Source organism: Microtus oregoni, unplaced genomic scaffold (genome assembly GCF_018167655.1).
Source record: "Microtus oregoni isolate MIOR12 unplaced genomic scaffold, Mior012 000037F_ref0000500, whole genome shotgun sequence".
In the NCBI taxonomy this organism is placed as follows: domain Eukaryota; kingdom Metazoa; phylum Chordata; class Mammalia; order Rodentia; family Cricetidae; genus Microtus; species Microtus oregoni.
In genome coordinates, this window is record NW_024543096.1 from 1,520,085 (window position 1) to 1,532,440 (window position 12,356).

Consider the following 12,356-nt stretch of genomic DNA (forward strand, 5'->3'; position numbering starts at 1 on the left):
GTGCATCAATGGAGGGTGTTGAGGGCACGATTCCCAGAGGAGAATGTCCTAACAGCTGTCTGGCCTGAGCCAAAATACTTACAACCAAGGAAAAGCGCCATCCTTCAATCCTGCTGAGTCGGATTAACCTTCAAAACTAAATCTTCTTTTTCAGCAGCAGAAGGTGAGTTTGGGGAGGGGGGTCTCTAGGAACCTCAAAGAATCAGTGAAGAAAGCAACCTGGCAAGGTGTAATTATGAGGTAGCAACTAAAGATGCTGAAGGCATTCATTCAGTGTGCTAATTTTGCACACTTGGCAGAAAGTTTTGCTTCTTGAAAGATGGTCGTAGCTATTCAAATCTGTCTCCTACCATATATGTAAAAAATGACTCTCAAAACAGACAGGCCACTTTCTCTAAGGACTTCTTCACCCTTAAATTAAGAAATAAAGATTTATGAAAAATGTCACTAGACAGTAGGAAGCAGAGAGCAGGTAGTTATCTTTGCGCAGCTTTGCACACCGCAGATGAAATGTCATACATAATGCACCACACCACAGTTTTCCAAAACCAAAAGAGTTTCTTTGTTAGTGATCAAAATAAACTTGCAGAAGTGAAAAAGAAAACTTGGTTTTTTTAACCTAGGCCCTTCTGGAAAGTGAAAGAATCTTTACAATTGGAAACTGAGCCCGATTTAATTTCTTAAGGATTTCAGGCATTTAGATATCATGAGATCAGAGATAGAACCTGTCTGCACAAAATAGCTAAACAGGAACCTAACAATGGCGTGTTTCATCTGGGTAAACATGACTAGCTTCCCGTCAAGTTCCTGCTCTGCAATAATTTTTATTTATTTTGTATTTTAAACTTTATGAGGTGTTTATGAAGTAGTTGTCTTAGTATTATTTTCTGTTGGCCTCAGTCTTTTCATTTAAAAGATTCCTAGCTTACACTTGTGGCGAAAATGTAAGTTTTGTTCAAGTGTTCCAGAATATGCACCCATTGTTTAATAATCTATTCTTTGAACTATTTCCTTTTATCTCTATCAGACTGAGTATCTCTTTTATCAGGAGTAAAGGGGATGAGTGAATTATTTTATTTGCTCTTGGCAATAATCAAAATTGTGACTTCAATAAACCCTGTACTGCTCTTAATAGTGTCATAAGCTGAATAAAATGCACTATCAGCTTGTGCCCCAGGATGATGCTATTGGGAGGTGTTGTAGACTCTTAGGAAGGGGACATTATGTGACATCGTTATGCCTTTGGGGTTGTCCCCACTGTGCCATCCTGGTCTCTCTCTCTCTCTCTCTCTCTCTCTCTCTCTCTCTCTCTTTCCATTCAATTATTTACACTTCCTTCCCCCCTCCCAATCCCCTCCTGCTCCCCCACACCTCCTCCTTCCTCTCCTACCCTGCTTGAGAGAGGGCAGGGAACCCTGTCCTGTGGAAAGTCCAAGGCCCTCCTCCCTACATCCAGGCCTAGGGAGCTGTGCATCCATATAGACTAGAGTCCCAAAAAGCCAGAACATGCAGTAAAAACAAGTCCCAGTGTCTTTATCAATGGCTTCTCAGTCAGCCCCCCATTGTCAGCCACAATCAGAGAGTCCGATTTGATCACATGCTCATTCAGACCCAGCTGGATTTGGTGAGCTCCCATTAGAACAGGCACACTGCCTCATTTGGTGGACCAACCCCTTGCGGTCCTGACTTCTTTGCTCGTCTTCTCCCTCCTTTTGCCTTTCATCTGGACCTTGGGAGCTCAGTCTGTTCCTCTGATGAGGGTCTCTGTCTCTATCTCCATTCATCGCCGGACGAAGATTCTGTGGTGATATTCGAGATAAACATCAGCGCGATAGTGGGGCAAGGACCATTCAGGTACCCTCTCCTCTGCTGTCCAGAGACCTAGCAGGGGACATCCTCCTAAAGACCTTGGATCCCCTCTAGAGCCAAGTCTCTTGTCAACCTTAAAATGGATCTCTTGATGTAGGTATCTTCTTCCCTGCTCCTATATCCTCCCTTCCTCCATCTCCACCCTCCCAGTCCCCCAAGCTGTTGCCAGTCCTTCGCTTCTCCCTTCCCTCTCCTCCTCTCCACTTTCCCACAACCTCACCCCCACCCCTATCCCCACCCCCATGCTTACAACTCTAGCCATAAACCAAGGTCATTAAGCCTATAGTTCACAAGCCCAGAGAAGCCAAATAACAAGGTGAACCCAAAGAAAAATATTTATAGATCCTCCTGGAAATTGGAAGCAAACAAGATTGCAGGCCCTTTCTCTCTCTTGCTCCCTCCCTATGAACTGAGGAGTTCTTCTTTGTTTTGTGCTTCCAACAGGATGTGCTGTCTCAGCACAGGCCTCGAGCATGGCCATCAACTGATCATGGATTGAAACTTCCAAAGCCATTACCCATGACAAACATTCTTTTACTGTAGAGACAGAAGGCTGAATGCTACGTATGCAGAATCTAAAAAGTCAACCTTATGGAAGAGAGTAGTTAGCATGAACAGGAATAAAGGGAGAAAATGCTTGGTGATAACAGTTACTCCTAATATTCTGTAAGGTGTTACTCCTCTTCAGATTGACAATAATTAGATGCACATTTCAAAACAGAAAGTGGAAGAAATTTGAATGCTCCCCAAAGACATGAGAAATATTCAAACTAATGGATACATCAGTTACCCTCATCTTATCAATATACATTACATATCTGAACTGACATTTTACACTTTTGCCCCATACACATATTCAATGATTGTGTATCAATGACACATTTAAATATTTAGGGAAAATGATACACAAAGTATATATAAAATAAAATTCTTTGCAAAACATAGATGTTCCTAAAGAGATAAAAATACTAAGAATGAAGACAAGGCATTGGTATACTTCAGATTAAAGAAATATAGAGAAGTGTATCACTCAGACACATGCACTTCTTGGTTCGGAGGATTTCAGTCTATGAAGACAAAAACCGTGCCATATCCAGCTTCACAGCAACAGCAAAGAAATATTTCACTAAAAATACCCACCATGAAAGACCAAAGGAAATAATATTAATCTGGAGCAAGCCAACGGGCACACTGTACACAATTAATTTGTATTTAAATAAGGTCAGTAGGTAGTTTGGCTTTCTTCTTGAAGAGAAACATGTGTTTTGGATTAACTAAAGAAAGGGAAGGTATAAAGCATTTGGAACTATCCCAGAAGCGCCTCTCTGAGACTCTCTGGTGTTCAACAAATTATGTTTAAGTTTAGCTGTAACATGTCTCATGAATCCTTTCAAACTGTTCCCTCTAATTTTTCTCAGGGCATAAAAGACGTAATAAGCCTTGTCCCATTTCTGACTCATATTATAGAATAAAAGGAGAACTAAGGAGCAGCAAAACATTGTGTGTGTGGAATAGATTTGGTTATGGAGACCCACTATGATATTTGAGTAGAACAATGATCAGAAGGAAAAGGAAGATAAACATGCTAAGCTATATACTTATGATACACTAATAAGGTACAAAGTAAAATCATTTGATTTTTCAATGCTGTTTGTGACTGCCTACCATTAGTCTGCTGAAAGACTCATTCACATCACAACCCACAAATGAGAACTGGGTAAGTTTTCTGTGTCAGAACAGGAGAGTCAAGGCCGCCATCTCAACCTTCTTTCTGCAAAGCTAGCTACTACACACACATGCTGTGAGAGCAGCCATTATTCGGGCAACATTTACAATTTGTAAATAAGGCCGGGCGGTGGTGGCGCACGCCTTTAATCCCAGCACTCGGGAGGCAGAGGCAGGCGGATCTCTGTGAGTTCGAGGCCAGCCTGGTCTACAAGAGCTAGTTCCAGGACAGGAACCAAAAGCTACGGAGAAACCCTGTCTCGAAAAATCAAAAAAAAAAACAAAAAAAAACAATTTGTAAATAACTACATTGTAATGAGTGCTAGAAATATTAGCTGTGTCTGCACATTCCCAAAAGAATTCTTCAACTTTCCTGAATTTCTGATTACAATAGTTTTAAGAAATAGAATTTGTGGAAAAAAAATGAAATTTGAATATAAGACTTGGGATACACCAAAAAAACTTTGAGAAACTGTGAAGATAAAGACTAAACTTAACCACAGATTTATTTCTGCTTTTCATCCACGTATGCAGGGAGGTTGTTAATGGGAGGTATGCCTCAGAAAACGCACATGTCTGTGAAAACCTTGGAACGTACTAATGCTTTTCAAGTGATTTTATTTCAAGTCTAAGCCACAAGATATAAACTTTCATCAAAAATGGTAATCTATTTAAAATCAGAGCTGTGTGGAATGTTTCATGTTTATGTATAACTTTTATGGTAGACCCTCCCACACAGGGGAAATAATGTGCCCAAATTCTGTTATTTTTACAGTATGTAATATATCACAGACTAATCCCACTCATTGGCTTCGTGTGCTTTAAATAGATAAAAAATGAAAAAGAAATGGAGGAAAAAATGAAGAACATTTGAAAAAGTGACTCTTAAATTCCATTTTGAAGCTAGAGATCTGAAAAATTATGGTGCATTTTCTAATAAGAAAAGAGAGGGATTTAAAGGAAGCATGTTTATGCATTCTGGGTGCTTCATCTTTCCACATAGCTTTCCACATTTACAAAACTGTGAAGAGGAGAGAGGGCTGTGTGGTGATAGTGAAGGCAGAGTGTAGCTTTCATCAAAAATTGTTAGTCATATATAGATTAATTTGATATCAATTTAAAGATAATCGAAGTCAGAAGACACATACGTTTTAACTGCATTCTAATGGAACCTACTACAAATCATTCCTATTTATAACACATGATAGTTCATTAGGAAGGTACCATCATTGAGCAAATAGTTTGCTCATGCAAAATGATGAAATGTGACATAATATTCTTTCTTCTCCAAATGAAATATTATCATCAATTCAAATATTTATTATCACACTTTCATTATTTAGGAGTCAGGATATAGAGATAAAAAACAGCATAAGACATAATCATGTCACTTCAACTACAATATTTAAATGACATTCTTAATAAATAGGCCAGAGAAACTGAATTATCAATATTTTTAATTAGTCAGGGTTTTTGGAAATAAATTCATGTCAAGATTCATGATTATTTTAAAGTAGAATTGTAAAATGATATTAAAAACAATTCACAACTCAGAAATATAAATACCAACAAAATAAAGGTAGCTGTGTGCCTTCAACTGTACAGTAAGCATCCATACATGTTCCCTTTATTCTTTTTATTTATTTATTTTTTTGTTGAAAAAATTTCTGCCTCCTCCCCACCTCCCATTTCTTTCCCCCTCCCCCCACTCCTCTCCCCCTCTTCCCATTCTTCTCCCCCTCCCCCCACTTCTCTCCCCCTTCCCCCCAATCCTCTCCCCCTCCTCCTACTCCATTCCTACTCCCTCTCAATTCTGAAGAGCGGTCCAGATAGAAGAGAAAGTGGGAAGTACTCTGCAACTTATGAGCACAGGAGATCACTTCTATGTATAACCCCAACAGCACAGACATTAAGGGCAACATTGAATAAATGGGACCTCCTGAAACTGAGAAGCTTCTGTAAAGCAAAGGACACTGTCACTAAGACAAAAAGGCAACCTACTGACTGGGAGAAGATCTTCACCAACCCTTTATTCTTAAGACCACATAGAACCATACGGAAGCATACATGAAAAAATTGCCTTCTGCAAGGTAAAGCTCCAGAATTACATGAGCAAATAACTTGCTGAAATAAAGTTATACTAAACTACTATAGTTTCTCATTGCTGTTCAACTGCTTGAATTCATCAACTATTTACCATATAACAAGAAGTTCAAAGGAACTAACAGACTTTGCCAGATCCTGAAACGTGGCATAAACAACTTCAGACAAAACATAGGTGTCTGAAACTGAGTGTGTCTCAGTTTTGGAATTCTTGGGACTAACTATGGCTGTCTAAACGAAACACTCTTTTCCTATGCTCATAGTAGAAATATTTGGTAACATAAACAAATGTACTTCAATGATCTACTCAGAAATTACTGAAATGTGTGTGTCGAATATGAAGATTGTTCTGGCAACACTCATTGATCATAGGGATCTACTGTCTTAAACTGTCATGTAGAAGGGGTATCCTAAGACAACTTACCAAAACAGTCAATAGTTAGTAACTAGTTAATGTCTATAAAGGTACTATGAAATTTCCGTTTTTTTTATAATTCAGTTTAAGTCTTTTTTTCCTCTAAACTTATTTCATGAGAATTTTGACTGTTCACAAGTTTTCTTCATATTTATCATTTTAATTACATATATGATGGAAAGACAGTTTGACGTATCCTAACTTTTCCCGATATCTATATGTAGCAACCAAGCCAATTATGAAAACAGAATTTTCAAAACCATAACTCTCAGTCAGTCTAATCTGGTTGAAATAACATGTTTCTTTGCTTTCCAGGGAAGACTGTTTTTAGTAAAGAATGGGTGAGGAAAGGCCTCTGTTTTCAACACCCTCAGAACTCAGCTGAATATGACAGATCAGCAGCTTATTGAGTTAGGAATGATCAGGAGTATTACCTCCCCCAAAGAAGGATTAAGATGGTTTATAAATGGTTTGAAAATGATTTCTAGCTTTGCTGTTAATGCATGCAAATTTAAATGCTTGACTCTTTCTCAAACATCTACCTTAGAAACATTCTCTTCCGCACTGAAAGGACTCAAATTTTCAGCTCCCCATAACTTTACTTACTGATGAGATACACATATTATATATACGTGTGTGTATAATATATATGTGATCCATCTATGCAAAGGATGATAGCTGTATAAAACATGATAAGTATGTAAATACTGATCCAAGTTAAAACATTATCTGTGCTTTTGTTAGGTATAGATTCACCAAATAACTCAAACTGTGTCAGTATTTATAAAACAGGATAATATGATTGACTTCTTAAAGTGTTTCTGAGATTTAACATTCTAATGTATGCAAAAAGCCTTCAATCGCACCCGGCAACTTAATATTCCATAAATTTCAGCATCTTTTCATCATTTTGAATTTAAATTTGGTTCAACTAGATCATGGATCCAATGGTCCATATCAAGAGAAAACCAAGTATGTGTTCAAAATAGACATTTCTCTCAATTTTTCTCATTAACATTTATTTCAGATTTTAATCATTGGCTTTCTCTATGAGTTTCCCCATATTTCGTTCCTATTTACTCGTTTAATATAATTTTAACAGTTTCATTTTAAAGTAAAATGTGTGGTGAGACTAGTAAATGGCTTTGATATGATAATCTTTCTGCAAAACCTTAAGATTTTTAAACTGCCAGGGAGTGGTGGTGCACGCTTTTAATCCCAGCACTCAGGAGGCAGAGGCAGGCAGATCTCTGTGAGTTCGAGGTCAGCCTGGTCTACAAGAGCTAGTTCCAGGGCAGGATCCAAAACTACAGAAAAACCCTGCCTCGAATATATATATATATATATATATATATATATATATATATATATATTTAACTATGTAAAATATATAATATATATTTAAACTAATAATTAAAGTTAAACCATCACAGCTAAAACTAATATTAAGAAAAAAGCCAAATTTGAAAGCCTGCCTTAGAGGAAAATGTTCACAAGGTGAGTTACAGGGACCCTTAGAGGCTGGTGGTCCACTCTCCCCTTTCAAATCTACTAATAATGCTGGAAGAAACAAGGACATGGAGTGACAGGGCTGACCAGGTTCCCTGCAGAAACATTGGAATTTAGTAGGCATTACTGTTTCTATTACTTAAGATATTTTAGTTTCCAGGTCATTGTCTTCTGCACCCAAACTAGAACAATAGCTGGTTTTTAGGGAAATAAAATCTGAAAGATTCTATCATTCAGGAATCTTCCACCCTTACTTGTAAAACATGTATGTTGCATGGACACAATTATAGTATAGTGAGTACTTAAGAGATGTGGTTGCAGGCCGGGCATTGGTGGCACAGGCCTTTAATCCCAGCACTTTGGAGGCAGAGACAGACAGATCTCTGGGAGAGAAAGAGAGAGAGAGAGACAGAGACAGACAGAGAGAGAGAGGTCATTTCTTACTGCTGAGTAGCAGAGGCAGCCACTGTGAAGCTGGGGTTTCTAGGGTTCCTCTCATTGACTACTTTTGCTATTTCAAATTCTCTAAACCACATAATGGCTCCAAGAAATAGGAATTTATTCCTCACTTATGCAAGAGAAGGCTGTTTCCTACAGGGAGGCTCTGAATTTTTTTCTGAATAGAAAACTATTCCTCCCCAAAAGTTTGAAGTAAAATGATTCATAGAAGTAAACTTTCTGAGCTAGGTTAGTTTCCTCTCCATGGTGTCTTAGGGTCCTGAGCCTCCTTTCACATAGATTAGTTTGACTCTTAGCCAATTGTCAAAAGAAAGAGAGAATTTGGAACAGTGTTGGCTGTTGATATAGCTATAGCTTTGTTTCTGTTCATATTCTCTTAGCTTAAACTAGTCAAATGGCAAGCCTTAGATGTAACGTAGGCTAAGTCCAGGTACAAGAGTACATCTTCTTCTTTTATCTCTTTTACTTTGTATCTATTTTCCAACACTTAGAAATGTGTCTATCTTCCTCTCCCCAGTCTGTCCCATTCCTCTAGACAATTCTAACCAATACACTGGAGGCTGGCATAAATGATGGGGGAAGGTGCTCCAGCAGTGGCTGTCTATAGACTTGAGACAGCCCAACATCTGAGAATTCAGATTCCCCATCAATCTTGGTCTAGTGCTGATGACCTAAAGCATTCCTGAAGAGCTGCTGGTCTTAAGTTCACACTGGAAAGTCAAAGAAGCTGGATTCTTACAGCAACCACAGTGACAACCACAAGAAGAAATGCATGCTAAACTGCAAAGAGTCAAAGCCTGTAGGCTGCAACAACGCTTTTCTCCTGGACCAGTTGTCTTCCAGGCTATTGGCCAAAGATGCTGCCCAAATTGTAGAGGGTCTCCCCTAATCCACAGCTAATCCTTCCTTGAAATGCTTTTAATGAATAGGCCAGATATGTGTTTCTTAGTTGATTTCAGATCCAATTACATTGAAAACGACGATAAATTATCACAGCCTCCAACTACATGAAGTTCTGTTTCCAGAATCTTTGGTGATAAATTTTTCTTTGTCTTGAAGTCACAGTCTCTCTGGAGAGCTAAACAATTAAGAACTTAAAATTCAAGTTGTCTTCTTTGCTTTATCTACCATATTTAACAGCTAATGGTGAAGACAGCGTGAGGTAAATGAGAAAACATGGAATGTTAAAATGACTGTGTCCTGTTGGGCAGACCCCGTGGGACCCTTGCTGTGGTGAAGACCATTTCTAGTTCCTCTGCCTGGGAGAACACCTCACGTCCATTATCCTATAGTGTGTGTGTCCGTTTTGTAAATGTGCTTCCCTATGCACTATGCCCATCCAGACTCCAGTTGGACAGTGGAGAGAATGATCTCAATTTTTGCTCTCTTCATAACAGCTTTTGTGGAACAAATAATGGGCTTCAGGGTTGGATAGGTACTGGATTTTAGGCCCAGCTTCTGGTTTCTTTGGCAATACAATTACCTCAACATCTTCACAGACATTGATCTAATTTCTTCAGTCTGGTAAACATACCAGTAACCGGAGCCCAACACACGAGACCGTTTTCATCACTACTTATAGTGTTAAGACCTGGTTTATTGCTTGGGTCCACTACTTTCTTACTCTCTTTGCTTTCTTCTTTCTAACTCTCTCTTTCATATAAAATATGAAAGCTATAGATCATATTAAATCATAAGTTCCCCCTTTCTTCTTTTTTTAATATTTATTTTATTTATTTATTATGTATACAATATTCTGTGTGTATGCCTGCAGGCCAGAAGAGGGCACCAGACCTCTTTACAGATGGTTGTGAGCCACCATGTGGTTGCTGGGAATTGAACTCAGGACCTTTGGAAGAGCAGGCAATGCTCTTAACCACTGAGCCATCTCACCAGCCCCCCCCCTTTCTTCTTTAATGATGAAATTTGTCCATGATGCTTCTCCTGGAGAAAGACCAATAACTCTCATTCTTCTTCACTCAGAGAAAATGTGCCGTGTGACTTTTGTGTATTTGTTGGCATCTGAACAATAAAGGAAGAGGTGAAAATAACACAGCACATACTTTAAGAATCATGAGCTGGCATCATAAACATCACATCACATTTCAGCATGAAATATTTTTCTCAGTTCCTGCAACTTAAGATGCTGAAACACAAAGATGTAAACTATTTATTTTATTCTCCTTAGAGTCTGGTAACAAAAGCAATTTTTTTTTTTCTGAATAAAGCCTAAGCTCAGCTTGTCTCCCTTTCATGGTATTCCAGGACAGCTTAGAGGTTTGAAGGTTGAGGCTACTCCATGTCGGGGTGAGCCAGTCCTTAAGAAGTTTCATAGTCATAAGATTGGTGGTTAAAGTTTGTTACTAGACCCTCATTACTCTACCAACCATAAAATGGCAAAGCCTCTCCTTGTGGACATACTGAATGGAATGATTTGAGCTTCCTTATCGTATTAGGATTATTGTCCAAGTTAAGAGTTCCAAGAGGGATATGCATATCAAGTTCATGTTCTAACTTTTAATGCCATATAGTGGCACTTGCATTGTATAATTTAGTTAAAGTGGGTATAAAGGTTTGGTGAGGTCCAAAATTGGAATACTAATTTCATTCTTGATAAGAGGAAATTCAACCCTTAGAAAAGCACATAAACTATTTTTCCAGCCAGCCATGTTGAAATGCAAATTTTATTCAAATGACTTAACATCTAATGCATTGTTCATTTTATATCTATGTTATTATCCTTATTTAATTAAATTTTAATATGTTCATTTGCATTTACATATTTACTAAATTGTGCTCATTAAAATTATTTTCAACTTTGTAAAGAAAAACAATGTAACGGCATCAAATGTCAATGTGTTTGCAGATTTCCCGGCACAGAAGGAATCATTCACAGCATGTCTTGAAAGATGTCATTCCACCACTAGAACATCAAGTAAGTGACTAATTTTACTCTAGTATTGTACTCTTTTATCTACTACTGCAAAATGGTGCCCTAAACGCAGTGTCTTGAAACTACACACACAATTATTATACACGCTGTGAGTCCAGAATTCTGATATGATTATTTATTAGTAACTAACTCAAAGACAGTCAAAGTGTAAAATCACCCTATCACTGAGAGATGAATCATATCAGAAAGTTTGACTGATGTGTGAGTATCAAGCTCACAGACAAGGTTATTGGTGGTATTCACTGGTATAAGAAAAATCAGATATGAGTCTTTTTATCAAATACTATAAAACTTGTGTTTAGTACAAGAAATTCAAACATATGTATGCTTCTCCCATCTGGTTAATCTTTATTCACACAAACAAGAAATGGTATATTCCAGGAATTTAATGTCCTGGAACAAGATCCTTTTCTCCTTCCTCCTTCATTTCCTGTGTGCCACCTCTTTTCAGAATAGCCAATTGAATAAGATTGTAGAGCCTTTCTTTTCATAAACTCCCATTCAGAAATGATCGACACTCATGAGCTCATCACATCCCATCTCCTCATGAAATCACGATGGAGGGTAAAATATCCACATTGTGTCCATCAGCCTGCAGCACCACTCCTTGACTCGAAACTTGCAATGGCTTCTGTAATCCCAAGGGTAGAAGTTAAAAAGCAACCAGAAGTTTCCAAGTCTTAAAGATCCAGCTATCTGCACGTACTGGATTTGTGGGAGCCTAGGCAGTTTGGATGCTCACCTTACGAGACCTGGATAGAGGTGGGCAGTCCTTGGGCTTCCCACAGGTCAGGGAACCCTGATTGCTCTTCGAGCAGATGAGGGAGGGGGACTTGATCGGGGGAGGGGGAGGGAAATGGGAAGCGGTTGCGGGGACGAGGCAGAACCCGACACACCCAGCCTACACACCGCCACTATCACACCGACGACACACAAACACCGGACACGGAGCGCTCCCGCGCAAGCTTCCGACCCACTCATGGAGCCCACTGAGTCTCCACCTCACTCTATCGCCTGCTCTTAGGTCTCCAAGAAAAAGTCTTGCTTGCCCTACCTGCCACACCTGCATGCATCACACGCTCCCTGGAACCTTTCCTCTGCTCTTCACAACTGAGCGCCGACTTCAAGCACATGCAGTGATTCGTTCCAGTCTACAGTGTGTGTGTGTGTTTGTGCAAATATGTCTGTCTCTCTGTTTTTCTGTCTATTTCTGGCGGTGGTGGCGCACGTCTGTAATCCCAGCACTCGGGAGGCAGAGGCAGGCGGATCTCTGTGAGTTCGAGACCAGCCTGGTCTACAAGAGCTAGTTCCAGGACAGGCTCC

The 12,356-nt window shown here is 39.0% G+C and overlaps 1 protein-coding gene across 1 annotated transcript in view; it reads left to right on the forward strand.

Moving 5' to 3' along the window:
* The window catches only part of LOC121433225 (rho GTPase-activating protein 15), a 565,350-nt gene that overhangs the window by 35,572 nt on the left and 517,422 nt on the right, over positions 1–12,356 (forward strand). The window contains exon 2 of the mRNA XM_041631578.1: positions 10,947–11,015. Within this exon, the coding sequence (XP_041487512.1) occupies positions 10,947–11,015 (69 nt within the window). The remainder of the gene's footprint in view (positions 1–10,946; positions 11,016–12,356) is intronic.